At 41.2% G+C, this 24,780-nt stretch overlaps 1 protein-coding gene across 1 annotated transcript in view; it reads right to left on the bottom strand.

Annotated features, from left to right (window-relative positions):
- The window catches only part of GALNT9 (polypeptide N-acetylgalactosaminyltransferase 9), a 2,692,403-nt gene that overhangs the window by 310,983 nt on the left and 2,356,640 nt on the right, over window positions 1-24,780 (bottom strand). Inside the window, exon 8 of the mRNA XM_044065518.1 lies at window positions 7,253-7,390. Within this exon, the coding sequence (XP_043921453.1) occupies window positions 7,253-7,390 (138 nt within the window). The remainder of the gene's footprint in view (window positions 1-7,252; window positions 7,391-24,780) is intronic.

Below are 24,780 nucleotides of genomic sequence, written 5' to 3'. Positions count from 1 at the left end.
ACGTGTTCAACATCAGTGGTATGAGCCATGATCATGAGAGTCATCATTTAGAAGATCATCAGGATGGTGTGAGTTTTTTTTTATCAGATAACAGGATAACAATATGCATAAAAAGCAGTCAAATAACAAATGTTAATTACAGACATTGATGAAAGCATAACCCTACAACAGCTCCTCACATCCATAGGCATGACAGCATAAGAATTATGAAAAAGTAAGTTCAGTAAGAATATGAGTGAACCAAAGTGTAATATATAAACAGACAAATAATTTGAGTATTAAAGCTAAATTGTATTGTCTAATTAGTTTTATACTGTGTCCTTAAAAAGCAAAAAGGGTTCCAAGGTGTGATCCCACAACAAAAACAGGTTATGACTAAAATGCCTCCAGACATTGACAGAAATGAATGAGGTTGAATTTTGGCACCCATTCCTGCATATAGACAAGCATATTTTTTATAAAAAATTATAAAATGTAACATGTTGACATTGGTGATCTCCATTTAGCAGCTATGTACAGCCTATCACTGATAGCCGAAGCAGCCACCTATTCTGTGGTTTAGACATCTTACTCCCATCAGGATATACATCAGTATCCAAAAAGAAGCAGAGATATGAAAATAAAGATCTGAGACTCAGGCTATCAAACTGGAAGTCTCTCTCCACAATGCACTGACCTTATCATAACTCCCAAAACGTGGATGTCATCAGTTGAATCATCTGGGCAGGCCAAGCACTTACCAGATTTATAACCACTGTATCAGCCATCTATGCTACAGTCCAGTATCCCTGGAAAGTCACCTCAACTGATGTCAAATATCCTTTTGATAAAATATGAAGGATATTGTATTGTGTTTCATGGTTAATATTGTTTTTTTTCCACCAGAAGCAGTTAAAATTATGGATCTGCTTATAGTTGGCTTTGAGAATACTAAGTACAAATGCAAAGTTTTCAGATTAGGTAGAGAATGCATAGGTCCTCAATACAGATTTAGAGCTGGATGAAAAAGACCAACTGCATTTTAGGCCAAGACTTAAATAAAGGCTAATAAAATAAATGTCTCAGGTGTATCTCCAAAACTCTTTAGAAAGTGGTTAAAAGTGCTGTAAATATAAAGTTACAAAACAGAGAGTGACTTTTCTCTTGACTAGTAATTGGCAGAGCCATCTATGGCACTGGCCAGCCTATTTGCTCCAAATGTACAATTTGTTGTCTATTTTTAGAACTGGATTACCCCAAACTGAGGATCCATGATGCCATGCCTCTAAACTTGGAAAAACTAGCTATGTTGAGGGAGTGACACCTCTGAAGACGGTACTCAGCATGACAGACCAAAGCCGTGTGAGTAGTGCTGTGCAATAATCTCATTTCAAAATGGATCCATAGAGGTGCCAGAGACTGTTACAGTACTAAATAAGAGAAGCAAGCCGGTACATATGCCCAATATCAGGTTGGCCATTTCCTCTACACCTTCTGGGAAGGAGAAGGACTAACAGGTATACCATGACATTTACTACCCCTGAAAAATTGTAGCATCATTTTTTTGATTTTTATGTGACATTTGCTCATGGATGAAATAGGTGTATGTCTAATGATGTAAGAAAGTTTGGGGCAAAAGATCATCTGTGGAAATCATGCTTTGCTGCACCAAGATAGCCCACATTTCTTCAATGAGTGTGCCCACAGAAATAAAGATTTTTCAGAGTGGCTTTATAAATTTGCATTGACCATTTCTCAATGATCACTGCACAACCTAGAACCTGAGTATTGAGGATGAGTTTTACTCCATGGAAAGGATGGGGTCCAGTCCTCTTTAATGAGTTGTGCAGCTGTCTCATTTGCTGGAAACATCTCTTTTTTCACTAAATTAACCTGCAAGCTTCAGCAAGAATAAAATACCTGCACTAAAATAGGAATATCTGTCTTAGCATCTTCTGTCAGCAAAATACCATTATCTGCAAGCAGGATAATATGAGATTCTACTCCTATCAGCTCCCAGCCATGTAAATCGGCATTCTGTCTAACATGAATGGCTAAGAATTCAATTGTCAGCAAGAAGAGGGAGGGGGACAGGGATAACCTTGTCTAGTGCCCCTGCTTAGTGGAAATGGGGCAGAAACTGATTGGTCTGTTACAACTCTAACAAATGGAAAGTGATAGAATGATTGAATGCTTCTTATAAATACCAAAGGAAAAACAAATTTGGACAGCACAAACCACAATTAGTCCCTCTGTAAGGTATCTAATGCCTTTCCAAAATTGATCAAAACTGCAACTGCAGACTGCATATATCTTCTGAGCTCTTGCATAAAGAGGACAAGTGTATGGATGTGGCTAGTACTAGATCTATTTAATGAAATGTGCATGGGTTGGGTGGATTAAAAATGAGAGAAACTTGTTTGTCCTGTCCACTGAAATCCTGACATAAAGTTTAGATTCTATGTTAATCAGGGGAAAGGCTCTGTACTTGTCAGTTAATGTGTGATCCTTACCCACTTTGGGAAGGACCCCTTCTTTCTTCCCTCTGAATGTGTGCAAACTTGCTCACCCTTGGGAAGATGTGAGTAGGTAATGCCTGTTTACTCCTTCCCCTTGCTGCCTGGGTCCTTGAGTGTTGGGATTTCTAGTTGAACCTTAATTGCTTGGGTCACAGACAGGACTTTTTTCCATTACACTCCTGAACAATGTAGAATGACTAAAGGAATTTCTCCTGTTGAGAAGTGGGGTGTGCATTTGCACTGCTGCACTGTACTGCTAGATTCCTAACATTGCCCCATATAGATTCATAGGTAATTATTAGGCTAATGAACCCAGGGAGACTTTTTAAGCTTAGTCATGCTTTTCAAAGGTGGGAATCAAACCCTGTAACTTGTGTCCATAAGGTAAACCCTTATGCCAGCCTCCAACCCTTTCCCCTCTACTCATGGGGAGTTGTGATTAACAGCAAAGACCTCAATCCATTCCTTATACTGTGCTGTCATTCATCTCCACCATGGCTCAGTAAAGGAGCAGTAGTGATTACAGCCCATGTTCTGTAAAAAAGTCTGATTTGGCAACACATAATCTCTACCTCTCATGCACGTGGCTGGTGAATCTTAACTTGATGTAGACAGACAACATATCAGACAAAGACGTTTTATCTCTACCATTGAGCCAGCAAAGGTGCAGGCTGTTAACTACAGTTTGAGCATCTTCTATCAACATCAGCAGTTTTCCTAAGAACTCAAACACACACACACACACACACACACACACACACACACACACACACACACACACACACACACACACACACACACACACACACACAGACACACACACACACACACACACACAAACACACACATGTTGTTGTTCTTCCATCTTTGTCGGCGATAACCACGGATATCACATCAAGGAGGTTGACTGAGTATGGTGTGTCCATCTGTGGCTGATCACTCTGATGCAGGCTCAGAAAGCTCTGCCGCAAGTCGGGCACAAGTGGTCCTTTGGGTTGGTTGGCAAAGAGTTGGCTGTAGATTTACACAGCTCATGCTTCCTCTGTGCCTCTGTGGTCCTGCTCTGCTCATAGGAAGTAGCACCTTTGCTAAAGCAGCTTTACCAGGTGGGGTGGTCTTGCGCTAGGGTTTCCCAGGATTCTGAGTCAATGCCAAAGCTCTTCAGAGAGATTTTTAGTGTGACCTTGAAGTGCTTTTTCTGCCCACCTTGAGTGCATTTGCCTCCTGCAAGTTCACCATAAAACAGTCTCTTGGGGATGCATGTATCTGGCATAAGTAAAAGGTAGCCTGCCCACCTGATTTGGGCTCTCCTCAGCAGGGTGTAGATACTTGGTAGTCCAGCTTGAGAGAGGACAACTGTGTCTGGAACTCTGTCCTGCCAGATCATTTTCAGCAGCCTTCTTGAGCAGTTCATATGGAAGCGACTCAGCTTTTTGGCATGATGTCTCACAGGCATATAGTAGTGAGGGCAGTACGACTGCCTTGTATACCTTCAGTTTTGTGGATAGTTTGAAGCATTTCCTCTCCCACACTGACTCCCACAGCCATCCAAATGCAAAACTTGCTTTGGCGATGCATGTATCTACCTTGACGTCAATGTTCACAAATCTGGAGTGTGCTGCTGAGGTATGTAAACTTGTCAACAGCCTTCAGGATCTCACCTTCAGCAGTGATAGTTGGTTCTGCATACATCTTCTACGGTGCAGGCTGATGAAAAACCTCAGTCTTCTTGGTATTAAGTGTGAAGCTGAAGTTTCTGCAGGCAGTGGAAAAGCAGTTCATACTCTGCTGCATCTGGGCCTCTGTGGCAGTATTGAGTGTGCAGTCATCTGCAAACAGGAAATCGCAAAAAGTCTTCCTCAACCTTGGGGTTGGCCTGTAGCCTCCGCAGGTTGAAGAGCCTGCCATCAGTCCTGTATCTGATCTTGATGCTAGTTTCTTGGGCATTGCAGAAGTCATCTGCCAGCATGGCTGAGAATACAGCCTTGCTTGACTCCATTGTTGACTGGGAAGGCATCTGAGGAGTCTCCATCATCCAGTACTTGAGCAAGTATGCCATCATGGAACTGGCGCATCATACTAATGAATTTGCTTGGACAGCCAAACTTCTCCATAATCTGCCATAGCCACCCATGACTGACTGTGTCAAAGGCTTTGGCCAGGTCCATGAACATTGTGTAATGGTCTCTGTTTTATTCTTGGCACTTCTCTTGAACTTGACATGCTGCAAATATCATGTTCAGCTTCCTTCGGCCCTCTCTAAAGCTGGACTGACACTGGCAGGTGTCCATCTTCCATGTGTTGAATGAGGCGGTTGAGGAGGACTTTGGCAAGGATTTTGCCGACAATGACCAGGAGAGAGATTTATCTGTGGTTGTCACAAGATTGCCTATTTCCCTTTATCTTGTAGAGATGGATGATGGAGGCATCCTTTAGCTCCTGAGGGATAACTTCTTGTTGCCACATGGTCTAAAAGAGCTCGGTGAGCTTCTGTAACAAGACTGGCCCCCTGTCTTGTAGATTTCAGCTGGAATGGAGTCAGAACCTGGTGCTTTACTACTAGAGTGAAGCCTAATTGCTTCCTTAACCTCTGATTCCTTTGGAGGTTCTGCCAGGGAGGTGTTAATGGTGACTTGCAACATGCGGTCAATGGCTTTGGCATTGATAGAGGAAGGTCTATTCAGGACATTGTTGAAATGTTCAGCCCATCTTTCCAGGATGGCTTTCTTCTCAGTGAGCAGGGTGGACCCGTCGGCACTGAGCAGTTGTGATGCTGCAGAGGACTGTGGCCCATGGATGGTCTTCAGGGCATCATAGAAACACTTTGACTCATTGCTATCAGTGTACTTCTGTATCTCATCTGCCTTTCTGCTGAGCCAGGAGTCTTGCATCTCTCTGAGCTTTGGTTGCACCTTGCTTTTGATGGAGTTGTAGGCTGCTTGCTTGGAGATGGATATAGTGTCTTGTTGGAAGGATCTGAAGCCTTCACGCTTCTTATCCAGTAGTTTCTGAATGTCTTTATCATTATCATCAAACCAGTCCTGATGTTTTTGTGTGGTCAGGTCCAAATGATTGAGAGTAGTGTTGTAGACCACATCCCTAAAGGCTGCCCAGTCCTCTTCTGCACCATTGGTGCCAAAGCTGAGTCATAACACTCATGATGAAAACATCAGCAGTTTTCCTAAGAACTCAAACATGCACGCACACACACACACACACACACACACACACACACACACACACACACACACACACACACACACACACACACACCTTTACAAAGGTGATAGCAGATTTCAGTTTTTCCAAAGATAGAGAAGCACAAATACTATCTTCTGTTTACCTGACTGAGTAGCAATTAGGGGATTCTGGAATGAAGCTAAGGTGGTAAATTGACATAAAAACCTTGCAATGGGCTTCTGCCTTAGGAGTAGAAGGCTGCTGCAACCTCTAATCAGCTGAGACCAAGTGAGGTTATGCTTGTGGACTGCTCAGGTGTCCACACATTAGGAAGGAGCAATACTACACTAACAGTGTATATGCATCTTTCCATTCAAGTTCCATTGGCCATGCACTACTGTCACACTAGCAATAATGTCAACAAGACTTTTATGAAACAGTTCTTAATCTTTAAAGTTTATTTAATTAAGTTGTTTAAGCATAAACACCAGAAAAAAGTTCATGTAGGGCAGTAAAAGGGGCTCTAAAATTATAGTAGTCTGTCTTTAGATTCAGAATTCAGAAATGAATAAGGCAGGCTGCAAGTGTAATGAATCTCATTGGGATTCAGTGAGAGAGACTCAGAAAAAGATGAAATTTAAGATAGCTGCAAAATTAAGCCTTAGTCTCACATGCCTAAATCAAGAAAGGTACCTAGTTCTACAAGAAAGGTGCCAGGTGGGCAAACAAGTACCTGCGAAAAGTCCCTAGCCTAGATGTGGTTGTCACTAGCAGCCCCTCACAAATTATCTAAACTACCAAGTGGGAAGATTTATAGATCGGACCCTGGCCATATATGGCACATTAAGACTAAGATTTTAAAGACAAGCCTTACTGAAACAGGTCGCCAGTCCAGATATTACAGCATAGGAATGACATAGGTAAAGTAGGAAGTGTCATTTAGTCAGCACCCTCAACACAGAAGGTCATCACTGTAAAGCTCAACGTAAATTAGGCTATACTGATAAAGATGTAAGAATATCAATGCATAAATCACCACAGCAAGCTCCAAAGATGGATTAAAAGATTTAATCTAATTATTTTCAGACAATGATAAGATTACCTGACACTTGGGGACTTGGCTGTTAGAGAATTTTTAGGTACCACTCCCATGCACATATGGAATGAACACCAGGCTATTCTGCTCAAAAGGAACGAAAAAAGAGTAAGAGACAGGGACAGAGAAAGACAGCATTTAACAGCAATGTGGCAGTGTCTTTAAAACCTGTTTTGTACATTGCAAATACCATTACACAACAAGGAAGGTGGCACAGGTTGTAAAAGTCCATCTGCAGAGCTTGTTGGAACTTACACTTCATGATACACAACTTTGTGCTTTTTATATCTGACCATGTTTAAGAAGAGCTACAGTGCAACAGATATAAAGCCTTCTGTGTTTGTAAACTGACTGACGATAGCTGTAAGATCTCAGAATTGTTAGGAGAACCTCTGTTAAATATCACTACAAAAACACTTGACCAAATAGAAATGATGCCATCATGCAAAATAGTATATAATACAGTAAGTACAATTACCTCTCCATATGTGATGGTATTGTTGTAGATTCGCATTTCAGGATAAACATTTTGAAGATACCATCTAAAGTTCTGACACTGTAGCCGTTTGCGAAGAGCTAGTCTGTCAGAGACATCCCCAAAATCAACTCCTGGGTTCTGCAGAAGAAGCAAGAAAATTGTTTATTTTTAAGTAGTCACCTCTTTCTACATCCAGGGGAAGAAACATTAATTATAAATTATGTTAAATTTTATAGTATCATAGGCAGGTTCTGTAAATTAAGAGACTGTATCTTGCAGTAAGCCATCACTGTTCAGTAGACTTACACAGAGTGCATTTGGTTTATAAAATTGTAACAATGTCTTAGAAAGATAATATTTATAATTCTACGTGTAACCCAAGAACACACTTTACTACACCAAGATATGAGTGACTGACAGTATAGCAGAATAAACAAGATTTTTATTAAAACAAATCTATCATTCCTATAAGGATATAAAGCTCTATGACTAAAAACATTCTGATCACAGCCATGCAAGAATTATGGCTGCATGGGGGTTGGTAATATAAAATGATGAAACTGTTAAAGTGGTTTGAATCAAATATTCTCCCTATATTTTACCCAATGGCATGTCATGCCTAAAGTACCAGGATGTATTTTCCTCCAGGTCTTTCAGTATACTTGTGTTCCGTTTCTTCAGGATATCCTTCATAAATATAATATTTTTCTAGTTTAATGTCAGTTGACCTTTATGAATACCAATGTCAGGGAAAGGTTAGCAGGGAGATACATCCATAGACTTTAATGGATACACCTCTGCAAAAATCATGGGGATGTGTATGCTAAACTATAGATACATCCTTGCATTCACCCTACTCTGATATCGACAGGTATTCAGTTGATTTCTATTAGCTGTGGCTTAGCAAAAGCATTTACACAGTTTTTTATTAAACAAAGGCTCATATATATTTGGAATGACAGGGGGAATGTTTGTGGCACTTAAGCCACCAAAATACTACCATAAGTCATAATTTGTGTATTTCAGAATCTCTCTCTCTCTCTATAAATATATATATATATATATATATATATATGTATATATATATATATATATATATATATATATATATATATATATATATATTTAAACAAAAAAATGTAGGGAAAGTAGCCTCTTTGAGTTCACTGTGCTTTAAGATCCTGATATTTCTGGAATCAAGACATGCAGGTTAGAAAATTTAGTGAGTGTTTTTCATTGTCTTACATCGGTACTTCATCTGACCATTAAACTCATATTAAAACTGTAAACCCTAAATGAAGGTCATCATCTAATACTGGAAACAATCAATCTGCAGTTGAGCTTTACTTAATTTCTGGTCTCTGATTAAGTCCTGTTCCTCTGGGACAAAACTGTTTGTCTAGCTATTGACAGCTTAACTTTAGTGGGACGTTTCCCCTGATAAAGGTTTACTGTAGGGAGTTCATGTTGGGCTGGGGCAAGCAAACATAAATTTTAAGATTTGACACAGGCAGTTGCTGGAAATGGGTTGGAATGGGTGTTACACTGCTTTCAGATCTTTTACTCTAGTCGACTTCTTGAGGTTTTATGGAGCACGTAACATTTCCCAACTAAACAGAGACACATGATTCTCATATTAGCCTCCTCTGCATGAAAAACATGTTGGCCCTGAACTTGTTGTTATAGCAATCCCATCAAATATGCATCTTAGTAGTAGCTTATAGACAGATCAGTACTTGGGAGAATGTAAAGTGCCTCCTTTTCCTAAGTGGCTTTTAGTTCATTTTTGGATGGGTTTAGGGACCTGTGATGTTACTTACTCACTCTGACAACTTACTGTCATTTTGAAATCCTGTGTCTTCCTTGACAGCGCACTGCTTCACTATGGAAACTTGTGTACTTAGCACACATCCCTCCTCCCCATTACATGACACATGAGCTCTCATTATGTGCAGATGCCCCACTCCCAGTTACCTGTCTGTATTCCTTACATGCTTTCCCATCATAATCAATGGCAGCTGCTTTGTTGTTGCTTTACTTCAGCTGCAAACCTCAGACCCTTGACGAGGATTCCTGAGGACAGCACTAGAAGATCATTTTTCTCAATCCAAGTGGGTTTTTCTGTTGCTGCAACTATATTTTCTGTACCTGTTGGCATGGGAGAAATTCTCCAGAAGTTTCTTGTTACCACTGTGATAGAATGTTATGGCAATGATTTCAGCATGGGGTGAACAACTCCCCCTACGTTTCATCCTGATTCTCAGGTGGGTTCCTAAACTTCTCAAATTTCCAGCTGACCGATTACGCTCATCTAGAATCATGATGGGTTTGTTAAAATGTTGGATACTGAGCTTCATTTTAGGGTTTATAATTTAATATGAATCTAGTGATGAGATGATGACCTGACTTAAGAAAATAAAATGCACCTAACTTGTAACATGAATGTTTTGATTCCAGCAATATGAGGATATCAATCAGCTATGAGCTCACAGAGTTTATCTTTCTACGTGTTTTTTTTTTGTTTTGTTTTGTTTTTTTGCTTTTTAGGTGTAGATAAAACAAATATTGCTGAGAATATGCATTGATACTGATAAAGATAATCAGACTGATGAAAAATAAAACTGACAAATAATAAATAAAACACAAACAATTACCATGCCACAGCCAATGTACTGAATATTTAAGGTTCTGACAGTCATTGGCTAAGCAGATGGCCATTCTTCAATGGATTTTTACTCAAAGGAACAATCGGGTAGCACTAAATAATTGCACAAATGTGAGGACAATGCAATGGCAAAAACAAAATCTTCTTTTGCTCCCTTTTACCTATTCTAACCCCCAGCAAATAGTTGTCAATATGAGTGATATCCTTAGCTTCACTACAAAGCTGACAGAATAGCAAAAAGGACACTGCAGTTAATAGCCTTATCTGTATGCAACATATCTGTTATATTATGATTTATTTCCCAAACAGATCAGTTGTAAAGAGCAGCTTATAAAATAGGTTGGTGACAAAAACATGAAACAGCTTCCCATCCTCCAGCGCAGGAACTCAAAGCAATAAACACTAAATTAAAACTAAATAAGTATTCCAGGCAAGAAGCTTTGCAGTGGGGCAAATTCCTTTGCAGGGATTCTCTCCAACAACCCCCTTACTTAAATCCACAAACTTCACAGCTATGTAAACATGGATAACTGACAGGCACTGTGAGAAGAAAACAATTGTTCTGCTCTTCATCTTCTCCCCATCTGCAGCTCTATACTGCTTAATACACTATCAACCTACTCCTGCAGTTCAGCATATTCTCAATATCAAACATCATTTCCTAAACACCAAATCCATTAAAACAGACCATAGAAAAAGGACCAGAAACATCAAATGCACACACTCCAAAAAGCAGAGTTAAAACATTCCATAATCCCTATTATGGGATTTGATCGTTCTGGTGTAACACTATCGGACTTGGAGAAAATGAATGCAAATAAATACCATTTTCCTGATAAAGCTACATAGATAATGATACCTCTTCATTTCATGATCTGAAATCATCAGTAGATTCATCAGTGGCAAAATATGCAATGGCTGGGGCAATATTTTCCTGTATTCACAGATCTGGAGGGTTCCATCTGCTATAGCACTAGTTTTGCATTGTAACAGTTACTGTTATTGACGTTTGTAATTCAATTTGGAATGCTTATTTATTTTGACAGTTAAAAAAAATGAAGTTCAAAATCCAGCTGTAATTATTTATCACATCATCTGACTTTTCCATTAACGGCAAATAAAGCTGAGAAAATAGTAGATCAACCACGATGAAGATGTTTTCATCTCTTTTCTATTACCTGTCAGAGATTCTTGCTTCAGACATGTAAGCTGAAGATACATCTTGGTTAATATCAATGCTCCAAATTGCAATACTGATCTTGCTATGTCTGTACTGTTTACTAATTCAGTTTGTCAAATGTGCCTACTTACTCTGTAAAAGGTATATGTCTATTGTTCAATCAGTTTGTATCCTTTAATTTGTATGTACCTCGACATTGTATTACTAATTGTGACCAGTGAGGGGGCCTGTGTCTGAAAATGATCTATCCTGGATCAGTACTTTATCCTTGTCGATAAATTATAAATAAATAAAGAAATATACATATGCATTTCTCAAAATCAAACCATTTTCCTCAGTCATACTCTGGTATATCCAACAACCAAGAAGAGGGTAACTGATCTAAAATAGGATATTAAATGGAACATTAAATTGTAGCATAACAAAAAGGTGAATATGGGAGTAGAATCCCCTCTACATACACATACACATACACTGAGACACAGTCAGAACCCCACCACAAGCCATTTTTGAACCCCCCCCCCCAAACAAAAAGAAAAATCTACTGGACTTCAAATGCAATAACTTGCAATCACATTACATCACTAATCAAGGAAACTCTGAAACAAGAGTGCAACCTTGCAATTACAATTGTCTGAGTAAATCCTATGCACAGCCAGTACTAAGTAATAACTGCAAATGCTATAACTCAGATATTGTTCATAATCTTAATTATACTATGACTGAAATTCAAAATCATCAAAACACAAATGACTAGTTTCCAAATTTTGAACAATTAACTTACTGAAAGTCCAAAACATCGAATACACAAAACAATGCAACGTAAAAAGTTTTATTTTGTCCTCTCTTAACAAAAAACAGCACTAAATTCAGACCTACTTTTGTCTGAAAAGTGTTAGCATTAGGGAAAGTTCTTTTGTTTCAAACCAGTGCATTACCTCTCAACTGGAGAGGTACTGAATCCTACAGGTCCACAATGCCAGTCATATCCCTTTACTTTACCAGGACAGGGGACCATCCGGAGTAACTGCAGCATATGATTCCAAGTGTGAGAGATGCAAATACTTACCTAAACAATAGGCAAAGCTCTTCACATATAAAAGGGTTTGACAGAAGCAGTAAGAACCCCTTGCTGTGAGGCGACAATGCTACCGCTACACCACTGCGCCGTCCCTTTTTCCACCTTACTTTTAAATCTCTGACAATGTTCCTAGTACTTTACTTTACAAAATTAAACTTTTTACTTCTGCATTGTTTTGTGTATTTGATGTTTTGGACTTTCAGTAAGTTGATTGTTCAAAATTTGGAAACTGGTTATTTGTGTTTTGATGATTTTAAATTTCAATCATAGTATAATTAAGATTATGAACAGTATTTGAGTTATGCATGGGCAGGAAGGTTGGACTTGGAGAATTCATTTATTCTCTGCAGTTTTGATCTTAGAGATGTGCATCTAGAATGTTCTAACAGAGGTGTAAGGAAAGAGTTGTACCTTTTTGGTACGTGCAGGCAGTCTCTAATCTTTAGAGTAGAGTACTAGGAACATTGTCAGAGATTTAAAAGTAAGGTGGAAAAGGGAACGACGCAGTGATAAAGCGGTAGCATTGTTGCCTCACAGCAAGAGGGTCTCTGGTTCAATGCTGGATGCCTTCTGTGTGGAGTCTGCATGTCCTCCCTGCATTAATGTGGCTTTCCTCTGGGTGCTCCTGTTTCCTTCCATGTTATAAAGACAAGCGTCTGGAGCATTTCTCCCTGGGCCTCCACCGAAAATTGGCTTTGTTCCAAGTTGGAGTTTCCTGGTTAACAAATGTTAAATAAATAAATAAATAAAAACTGATTCTAACATTCACAACTACATGCCCAAATTGTTAAAAGAAATAAGCATATGCTTTACGTACTTAGTGACATCCCTAATGTTAGTTCCAGGGATACAGTACATTGTAATTCTCTTCTTATTGAGTTTTATGAGTACAGAGTGCATCTAATTGTAGATTCAACAGTTGCAATATATTTTGTTGTCTGCTTAGTTTGGCTTTAAGAATAGATGTATCTATCGGTTGACTTTGTTTCTTGTGATTGGTGCCCAGTGATTCTGTAGGTGTGTGGTGTAGCAACTTGAAGTACATGTCTACAACCAATAGACGACTTGGGGGAGGAGTTATAAACAACCTAGTATCTTTGTATAAATTTTACATGGTATATACTGGTTCTGTCAAACCCTTTTATATGCAAAGAGCTTTGCCTTTTGTTTAGGTAAGTATTTGCATCTCTCTCACTTGGAATCATATTCTGCAGTTAAAAGAAAATTGCCTGTGAGCATCACGTAATTTACACATTACCTAAGGAGTGCATGGGCAGGAAGGTTGGACTCGGAGAATTCATGTATTCTCTGCATTTTTGATCTTAGAGATGTGTATCTAGAATGCTCCAACAGAGGTGCAAGGAAAGAGTTGTACCTTTTTGGTACGTGCAGGCAGTCTCTAATCTTTAAAGTAGCGTACTAGGAACATTGTCAGATATTTAAAAGTAAGGTGGAAAAGGGGATTAATTAGGTAGGCACTGCAATTATCCGAAATGTATGTAGGAAGATATAAAAAGGAGAGCAAATGAAGTTTCATTAGAGTAAGGCAGCGGTCTACCTAGTATGATTTTGCAATAGATGAGCTAAGTCGGGGGATGGAAGGGGTCTTCAAAAATCAAAATATCAAAAATTACAACAGGGACTGGGTAAATTTGTCAAATAATACAAAGCAGTCTTGCCTTGCAGCTCTCAGAATTAAACCCTGTCCCAATCTTGTTACCTTAAAAGAAAATGTTTCTGGGCTTATTCCACAATAAAGACACATGGCCAGATTCAATAACGCCTACACTGAGTGCTGTTCTGATTGAGCAGACAACACAGACATAATGCACACTTTCTCCTTTCTAAGTTTAGTTTTCCTACTGATATTCTTGCACCTTTAAATATTGATAGATATTCATAAAGGTTAGCACAAAGTGTAGACTACATGTGCACTTAGCGCAATCTTTCTGACTGACTAGAAAGTACAAAAAAATCTGATAATCATTTTACTGAATACATATCGCATACACTTACTTTATACTTAGTGTAGGCTTTATTGAATCTGGTGCACAGTTTTCTTCTTTGCAGTCAAAGAATGCATCACAGGTGATTACTTCCTGGTGTGAGATGAATGAAGTAAGATGCAACTATAGACAATATCGATCTATTTGTAAAGTAAGGATATATACATATCTAACCATCTATAAGTGTATTTCATAATATCAAAGTAACTCAAATTCAGCATAAAAACCTGATCCAAAATGAATGAATCTCAACATATCAAACAAACAAACAGTGGTGAAAGGGCAAATCCCCAGTACCTGCTGTACCTCAGTCGTGCACAGAGCAATGCTAGCACAATGCAATGATCTGAACATTCAATCACTTGCGTGTTATAAAAAAATGCTCCCTTGCAGTACACAGACTGGATAAAACACTGGACAATAGGCAGTTAGTGGGCACCAGGCAAATACTGAAACAGCCAGTGATTAGGCAACAACAAGTAATAATATTGGGTTCAGTTAATAAAACAGAAAATAAATAAACACACACTAAATATGAAACAGTATGAAGAGAAAACAACAGCAGAGAAGTCTGAATAGGCATGAAAGAGTATTATAATATGCCGTGAGATACACTGCTCCTGCACGGAATATGGCCGCCGAGCGATGCAGGAACATGCAGTTTTGATGTGCACAAGTATCCCTACACTGTTCCTGCATGGAAACCCATGCAGAATGCTAATTACCTCATTTGCTGGTGAAAAACATGCAGGAACAGTGTAAGGCGCATAAATGTATTCGGCTACTAGCTGAGTACATTTCTGCAAAAATGAAAACAGAGCCATGAGAGCTCCAATAAAAGCATATACCCTAATCTGTAGGCATGCCAATGGCCAAATATATGGACATTGGCATGGAAAAGTGTATAATTTTTATAAAAATAAAAGTTTTTTTTTTTTTTGGCCAATCTCAGATGTTTAAGCATAGGCAGTGCCATGCAAACGGGATCGTGGGGAAAACAAAAAAAATAATGTGAAAAATCAATTGTAAGGGAAACCTGCATTTTGCCATTATACTCAGTGCCAAGCAGAATCAAAAGAATGGCAGGGAACAGTGTTTGCTAAGGGGGAAGGCTCTGATGTAGTGCAGTAACTATGGATTAAGGCAGTGGAGTGCGTTAATGGGGAACGTATACTGAATCACAAAATTATTCTGAGTGTCACATTGCCCCTAACCATGTATGTGCTGTAACACCATCGTGTAGGCATGAGGAGCAACTAACATGAAAAGGGGGTGTGTCATGCTTGCTTTAAGCACACTGGAGCTCCGTTACCCGGGTTTGTGCTTAGCTAAGCATAGCTAAGCGAGGGTGTGTGTCTGAGGCTGTATAGTCTTATTCCATGAACTGAGGAGCATGTTCCAACTCAAGGGAGAGCCATTTCTTGCTGTTTATACTAGCTACAGGGCTTAAACTGGAAGAATACAGGAAAAAAAGGAAATAGGAGAACAAGGGAAATGCAGTACAAATCCGCAATATGGGATTCTGCAACCCGCAATGGGCTATTGAAAGCACTCAATAATACAACTGGCAGGTGGCTGTACAGCTGAAAATGGGAGAAGATGTAAAAAAAAAATAAAGGGCAACAGCACAATGAAGGAGAAATGAAGTAGAACTCACTAATATGGGACTCTTGCAACTCACAATGGGCCATGCAAAGCACACAATAATACAGCTGGTAGGTGGACGCATAACTGAAAATGGGAGGAGATGTAAAAAAAAAAGAAATATAGGGAACACCATCAGTAAAGGAGAAATGAAGTAGAAATCACTAATATGGGACTCTTGCAACTCACAATGGGCCATGCAAAGCACACAATAATACAGCTGGCAGGTGGCTGCATAGCTGAAAATGGGAGGAGTTGTAAGTAACAAATAATTAAAAAAGGGCAACAGCAGAATAAGGGCAATCATGCACAAATTACCACTAATGCTTCTAACACACACAGTGGCCAAGCAAAGCCAAGAGTGATATAGGTGGCAGCTGGAAAGTATGTTAGTCAGCCAATAATACAGGCAGCATTTGCATCACAACAGTATAAAGTATGGAAAGACCTTACAGTTTGATTTTTCTCACAAACTCTGCACCATTGATGTATACATGCAGAGGAATTTTAACTGGAAAAATGTTAGGGGCTGCCATTGCTTTTATCCTTGAGTATGTGCTAGAGGCTGACAGCAGATAGGAGAATAATGCTGACAACTGCACAGATCAAGGGGAAGAGTGTTCAGACCCAGGGTAACCTACCAGGGGCTACATGATCTGGAGATAATAGAGCGCTACAGGGTGGACAGAGACATATTTCAGCAAATCACCTAGCTGTGCCAAGCTCAACTCAGAGCTAGAACCAACAGAGGGGAACCCATCCCAGTGGATACCAAGGTATGTCTAGCCTTAATAATTCTAGCTAAAGGTACTTTCCAAAGACCTACTGGGGACATTATGGGGGTCTCACAGGCATCTGCATCCAGGGTACTCCACCAGTTCCTGGATGCCGTGCTACCACATGTTGGTGAGCATATTTACTTCCACAACACCCGTGAGGAGAGGACCAGCAATATGCTTCTGTTCCACCATGTAGCAGAATATCCAGACGTACTGGGTGCCATAGACTGCACTCACATCCACATTAAAGCACCACCTGGTGAACAGAGTAGGGTGTACATAAGCTGCAAGGGCTTCCTCTCCATCAACTGCCAGGTCATGTGTGATGGCCAGGACTTTATCATGAATGTGTGTGCTGGCAGCCCTGAAAGCTATCACGACTCCCACATCTGGCATTCATCAAGCTGTACCAGGCATTTGCCAGTGGGTGCATCAAGTATGGCCATCTGATGGAGCATGCTGTCTATGCAGTGGAGCCATGGATGATGACACCCATCAGAAATGCACACACACCCACACAAAAATACCATAATTAGGCACACGCACAAACCAGGATCATTATAGAGCATGTGTTTGGGATGCTGCAGTCATGGTTCTGCTGCCTTGACATATCTGGTGGAGCCTTGCAGTACTTTCCAGCCATATGTGCACACATGCTCATAATATGTGCCATGCCACACAATATGATCCTGTGGAAACAGCTGCAGCAGGAACAGCATGGGGAAGGGCGACGCAGCCCATCACCATTGCCACAGAGGGACTCACAGGAGGAAGCCCCTGAGCCTGCTCCCATAGACATACCAAGGTGTGCCCAGTATGCTCACACCTTGGCAAAGATGCAATGCGTAGCACACACACTGTGACACTGTAGGGACCTCAGGGATTGACACCTCTCTCTGACTCACACACATAGTAAAATGGATGACACACACATCACATTACCTGTAACATTACCATGTATAGGCAGTGTACCATGTGCATCCAACATAGGCAGCCATCAAGCACCATCCTCACAACTGCTGCAAGCACAAGATAAGTCAGTCTTCTTTAGAATAAATGAATGGAATAGTATGTTCTGCTAGCTTATCTATGGTAATGCTGCATGCATGCAAGGGAATAGAGTGGCCTACTAGGATAGCAGCACACAACTGGCCTCCACACACTATACAGTAGTGCCCAATGTGGCAAATCCCACTACAGTATATGTGTGGGGACAACTAACTGGGGGGTCATAGGTCACAGGCTTGGATGTCAGGGTGGGGGTCCCATACCCATCCCTCACACCTGCACAGCATGTCTGTTGTAGAAAACTACAGAGAAATGTCTGGTAAAGGCACACAAATGGTGGCAATGTTGAATTAACCCCCTACAGACTCACACAGTGATAGCACAGAAGGACCCACAGTTGCAGTAAGGCTATAAGGGTAAGAAGTCTGAAACTCAAATGTATGCCAGTACAATCTGACCTGGGCTCTTTACTGATATGCCTCCAGTCCCCAAGACAGGGCACAATAGTATGGTAAATGGAACCAAAATATAAAGCAAATCTCACCATAGTCTGTGCAAAGTGTACAGTTGACAGGTGTACCCCCCCATATACCCACACAAATGCAGTAGCATACATGTTTGCATGGAAATAGCAGCACAGCACACACTGGCAGGGCTGTACCAATATGCATTAAAACATGTTGCCTGTCCACAATATGCAGGGGTCAATGAGCTATGTGTATGTGTGGTTTATACTGTCTGGATGTGGCCAGCACGTTCTCCTCACAGTTGTCTTGTACTGCCCTAGGTACAATGCTGCCTTTAACAGGGCCATATGCAGATAACTGCAGTGCCAACTATTATGCATGTCAGTGACACACACTGCTCTCCCACTGACATACCTGGAAGTCACAGTGCTATGTGGAACATACTACACATATTAGTGACATCTTGAAGGATGTGTAGCAGAGGTGCCAATGTTTTTGTGAATATAACTGCTTTATAGTACTGTCACCAGTGGTCATTCTCAATAACCCTTTTTCTTGTGTTTGGTTTTACAAATAATGGACATGCCTGCACAGTTGAATGCACTCTGTACCCACACCCATAACTCCCACCCTCTGACAGCAAGATGTCTGGACAAGGGCAGACATAAAAGTGGAACAAAGGCATAATGATAGGGATGTGTTGTAAATATCACCCTTACATACTGAGAAAGTTGGTAGGGTGAGGGGTTGCAGTAGCAGGAATGGTTTGAAGGCTATGTATTCTGAAACAGTAATGTTTGTATTATTTTGTAACATCATACTTTGATTATATGAAACTAACGCCATAAAAACACAACTTTATGTAGAAAGGATGAAACTTCTAGCCAAACAGCTGGGCAACCTGCCAAAAAATCTACAGGTCAGAGGTTTGCACACACAAGGATATGACATCTCAGGTTAGAAAGATAGCAAACAAGCAGGAGATCTCCAGGCAGTATATCACTAGGTTGCTGGACTGTTTACACAGCTGTGTGTCATTACTACACTGGCTGTAGCCACACCTCACAAATGGCCTTGTTGGGTAAGAATCTACATAGCTGCCCTCATAATATTGGTCTATGCATCATACAACTAGTATTCCTCTGGTAAAGCACTGTGATGATCTGAGGATGTCTGGCACTAGGTAATGACACAATGCATTGCAGTTTCAGACTACAGATATGTCAGAAAATGTCTGCTAAACAAAACATGTACACTGAGGAAAGTCCTGTGTACTCCTGAGAGGTATGGCTGTAGCACCCAACACCCTGAACTGGAATACACCTATCTCTTGAATGGAGTCCCACCCCAACTATAGAAGGTCACACTGGGGATGCTCTTACACTTAGAGAATCACAGGAGATGCTGGAACCCACATCAGAATATATGACTGTATTGTGTATACACGTCTGTGCATACAGACAGCTATGTACACCTCAACTGTCCCCATACACACACGTCAGGTGGCCCATATGTGATATATCTGCATCTGTTGCATGAGATACGCACACATTTATATGGGCAACAGATAACAACATATGTCAAGCATACACCCACATAGATGTGGGGAACTGAGAGACAGTGATATAGTGAGAGACACAGGGGGACACAGACAGAGTGAGTCACACATACGGATACCCTGAAAGGTATACAGTGATGTCCTGCTGTGGACAGCGGCATGCCAGTTGTAAACAGTTGCACATGCCAGCATAAAAGGTGAGCCCCACTGTGTAAAAGTACTGAGGTTGAGTTTATAATATTACATCACCTGCCTGTTTGTGTGTGTGTGTGTGTGTGTGTGTGTGTGTGTGTGTGTGTGTGTGTGTGTGTGTGTGTGTGTGTGTGTGTGTGTGTGTGTGTGTATGTGTGTGTCTACATAGGTCCAAGTATTAGGAGACTCCTCCCACTCAGTACACTTCACATTGCCCTACTTCACATGATCTGCTGCTTTCATTCACCTTAGAAGTACCATTGGACACCGATTATTCCTATAAGCTCAGTAGCTTGTGGGATAACTGAGTAACACTATAGTACAAATAACTAGATAGATAGGGGTTCTAACCTCAATACTGACAACTGTGTGTGTATGTATGTGTGACAGTTGTGTATGTGAGAGTGAAGTGTGTGTGTTTGTTTTTTTGTTTGTAGGTGAAACAGTTTTAGGCCATTCCCACTCACAACACTTCCCAGTGCCTCACTTTATCAAACCCGATGATGTCATTCCCCTTATTGGGACATTTGGCAAGTTGCGAGCCTATTAAGCTCCATAGCATGTGATAACTGAGTAACACTATAGTACAAATTACTAGCTAGACAAGGGATCTAATCTCAGATCTGGCAAATGAGTGTGTGTATATGTCTGTAAGAAGAATTATTTTGATAAGTCTCCCTTCCACTTCCCTACTTTATCACTCCTGCTGACATCATTCCTCTTATCAGCACCTTTGGCCAGTTGTCAGCCCAGTAAGCTCTGTAGCATGTGTGATATCTGCATTAACACTATAGTACAACTCACTAGCTAGATAGGGTTTCTATTCTCAGATCTGGCAAATGAGTGTGTGCTTTTTGTAAGAAGTATTTTGATAAGTCTCCAACCCACTGCCCTACTTTATCACTCCTGCTGATGTTGTTCCCCTTATGAGCACCTTTGGCCAATTGTTAGGCCAGTATGCTCTGCAGCACATGTGATAACTGTGTAACACTGTAGTACAAATAACCAGATAGGCAGGAGTTCTACTTTCAGGTCTGGCAAATGTGTGTGTGGATGTGAAAGTGTGTATGTTTGCAGGAATAAGTATTTTGATAAGTTTCCCACCCACTGGCCTACTTTAGCAGTCATTCTGATGTCACTCCCATTATAGGTTCATAGATGTTTACTAGGCTAACGGTCCTGAAGCCATTAGAAGCATAGCCCACAGAAGTGTCCTACCATTGTGCCACCCATCATTAGTTCCCAGTGCCCCCATCAAGTAGAGCCACTGGAGTGACCCCAGGAGTGAACTTTCTATTACCCATCCACTCATCAATATCTCTCTACAACAGGGTCATCTAGGTGCTTTGCTTGACATGTATTGAAAGTCTATTCCAAGGCATGTGCAGTCTCTAACTGAGGAACCTGTCCCTCCAGCATGTTGTGTTGATTGTGGCAATGGGGTCGAGGTTCCTACAGTGTGTGGTGTAGAAAGATCGGGATGTCTTTAGATGTAGCATTGTGAAAGAGCTTGGTCAGACATGGCTGAAGAGAAGAAGAGATCATCTCTAAGTAGATGATATGAGACAGAGAATAGCTGGAGTCTTTTGACTCTGTCTGTGTAGGACGTGTGTTTAATGCCTAGAATCCTCATTGTAAGGTACTTCTGTGGCCTTTCCAGCTGTTGAAGTATTTCCTGACTACAGTGGCAATGTTGTAGTTAAAGGAGAAGTTGCTGTCAACCTGTGTCCCCAGATCTTTAATAACACCTACAATGTTCATTGGGCTCCCACTGATGTGGTACTTAGTGGGAAGTGAGATTTTACCAAAGGGGATGATGATGCATTTTGTGGTGTTGAGCTTCAGGCCATGGTTTTCACACCAGTCAGTGGACTCAGTGAGGCCTTTCTGTAGGATGTCTGCATCACATGGCTCCCAGCTTGCTGTTGTCTGTGAACTTGGTCAGCCACAGTTCCTTTGCATTGGCCTGGATTCCTGAGAAATATATGCTGAACAGGAGAGTACCCAGGATTGAGCCCTGTGGGACTCCATTCATGACTGGCTGCCAGTCTGACTTGGAGCTCACTGCTTTCACACTGTGTTCTATCTGTGAGCCAATTTGCAACCCCCTAGTGATATAGGGGTTGATGCCGAGTTTAATGGGGTTCATCCATAATTCCTGACTGAGGAATGGTATCACAAGCCTTGGCCAGATTGATGTAGGCTGTATGCAGTGCCTTACTGCCATACAAAGCCCTGGTGACTGAGTGAAAGAAGTCAACCAGGTTGAGCAGGCATGATCTCCCTTTCACAAAGCCAAACTATGTGGGGTCCAGAGTTAGGAAATTACCTATATGTTTGTCGATTAGGTCCCAGATTATGTGCTCTTCAGGCTAATGGACTGATAATTCCCAGGATCTGTAGTTGCCACACCTTTATGGAAAGCGATGACTGCAATGGTGTGCCATTTGGGAGGGACAAAGGCTGAGGTGAGGCTGTGACTGAACAGGGCACACAGATGTGGTACTAGGTATCTTTGTAGCTCATGTAGAACACAGCCAGGGATAATGTGGGGTCCCATGGAAGCTGTATTCTTGCCCGTGGACAGTGCAGGTGTAACCTGGGTGGCAGTAATCTTGGGTGCCTGGCATTCTCATGGCATTCTGATTATTCCCTTGGGGGGGAGGGGTAAAGGTGGCACTGAATGTGTTGGCAAGAATGTTGGCAATATATGTTGGCTCAGTATAGGAGGTAGCATTGTGCAGTAACTCAGAGCACTTCTGGGTATTGGCGTGGATGTTCTTGATATAACTATCAAAGGATTTGTGATTGTTGTCAGTGTCTGCTGCAATTCTGCCATCATAGGTGGATTTAGATGATTTCATGAGGGATCTCAAGTTGTTGTTGAGGCTAATAAGGGAGTTTTACCACTCTTGGGACCCCACCTTTTTTGTAACCGTTTCTTCCTTCTGTTGTGCAGGTTATTAATGGCAGGGGACCACCAGATTGGCCTCCAGTGTTTGGAGGAGAGTGTCATGGTTCTGTTGGGTATGGCTAGTTCCATGCATTTATGTACATGTTTGTACAGTGCATTTGTGTATGATTCAGGAGTCATGCAGGTATTTTCCATTGGCATGGGCGTTGTGAAGTTAACCACCTCTTTTCTTATGAGTCCAAAGTCAGCTTTGGAGAAGCTTTTGAAGATGGTTACCTTTGTGGGGGGTGTGGGTGAGATGTGGATTTCCATGGTTATTACTCTATGTTGGATCTGACCAGGTAGTGATTGACTACTGTTGTCAAGCAATGGTTCCATATGTTAGTAATCAACACAGGTCAAGGATATTGCCTCCTCTACTAGGCATCATAATGAACTGGTCCAGGGCATTGGAAATAATGAATTCCAGGAAGCATTGGGCAAGTGTATTGGTGCTTGAGTATCTTTCCTAGTTGATGGAGAAGTAGTTGAACTCTCCTGCTATGAGAGTGTTGGGTTGAACCTTGATTGATTTCAGAGTATTGAGGAATGTGGCTTGGGAGTCTAGGGACATGGATGGGGACCTATAGCAGGCTATGACCTGGATTGCACTATTACCCAATGTCAGTTGTACCTGAAGTATCTCAGATGCATTATGCTGGGATACTACTCTGAATGTGAGCATATCCATTATTAATATGGAGACACCACCACCTTTTGAGCTGTGGTTCATGTGTTGGGGCTGACAGGTGTGGAATGAGTTATAGGCTGGTAGTGCAGGGGAGCTGTCTGCTGCTGTAAACCAGGTCTTTGTTACAGCACAAATGTCAATGTTCTCCATTGTGAGAAGTGCTTTGAGTGGATGCATCTTGGCATGTAGATATCTGGTGTTGAGCAGCATGACCCTCAGATTGCATATATGCATAGCTGTTACGGTGGTAATTTCATTTGGAAAACCTCATAAAAAGGCACTATAGGGGTTGCAAGAAACTTAACCAGAGGTGACAGATGTAAGCCTTCTCTGGCAAGCCACTGCAGTCTGTCAATCATATCATCCCAAGCAGGCAGATACTGAATCCCATGAGAGTGACACAAGACACTTTTGTTGAAGTCAATCATTTGTTGTTTGTACTGTGGTATCATTCTGGGTGACAGTAATATACTGCTCAGGGCTACTGTCATACCTACCTGGTCCACATAATCTCAGAGCTCCACCATGCCTCTTTTCATACAGTCCATGGAGGTGTGTCTCAGGTCATTCACACACACATGGACAATAAAAGAGTGATACTTGTAGATGTTGTGGAGTGACCTGACTGGGTGTGTTATGTGTTGGATTCTGTTACCTGATAGAGAGATGACTGTTACCTCCTCCATGTTCAGCCTAGTGAGTGGGACCTCTGTGTGCCTCACTATTGAGTCACCTATGATTACTGTATCAGGCAAGGTGGTTAGCCTTTGGGGCTTAGGTTGAGGGGCACACTGTGTAATGAGATATGTGTCCCATGGCTTGTGCTGTGATGTGATGGTCGACTGGGTGTTTGTCTTGGTGGTTTCTGCTGTTGGGGTAAATGTGTAGTGAGTGCCTCTGTGAAGGTGGGTGTGTGGTTATTGTTTGTACGTCAGAGCTGTGATAGTGGGTGTTCTGGAGGGGTATGTGTTCCATGTGGTGTGTTGCAGCTGTTCACTCTTCTCCTCTTGACCAGCTAGTCCAGTCTTCACTGGACACCAACCATCACAACCCACACATAGAAACACAAACCATCCACCCACCTTCACATAGGGTCTCAATAAAAATGTACCCAAACAACAGAAACTCCCGAAACAGTAACACACTCAACCACAACACAAGACCAACCCCAGAACACATAGTTCACCACCACAGTGTGCCCCTCAACCCAAGTCCTTAAGGCAAAACACTTTGCCCAATGTACTAATCATAGTAGACTCAACTGTGAGGCACACTGATGTCCCACTCACTAGATTGAAGAAGGA

Source organism: Protopterus annectens, chromosome 1.part0 (assembly GCF_019279795.1).
Source record: "Protopterus annectens isolate FY-2018-M chromosome 1.part0, PAN1.0, whole genome shotgun sequence".
In the NCBI taxonomy this organism is placed as follows: Eukaryota; Metazoa; Chordata; order Ceratodontiformes; family Protopteridae; genus Protopterus; species Protopterus annectens.
Note: the sequence above shows the minus strand (reverse complement) of the source record. Positions and strands in the feature narration are given on the sequence as shown.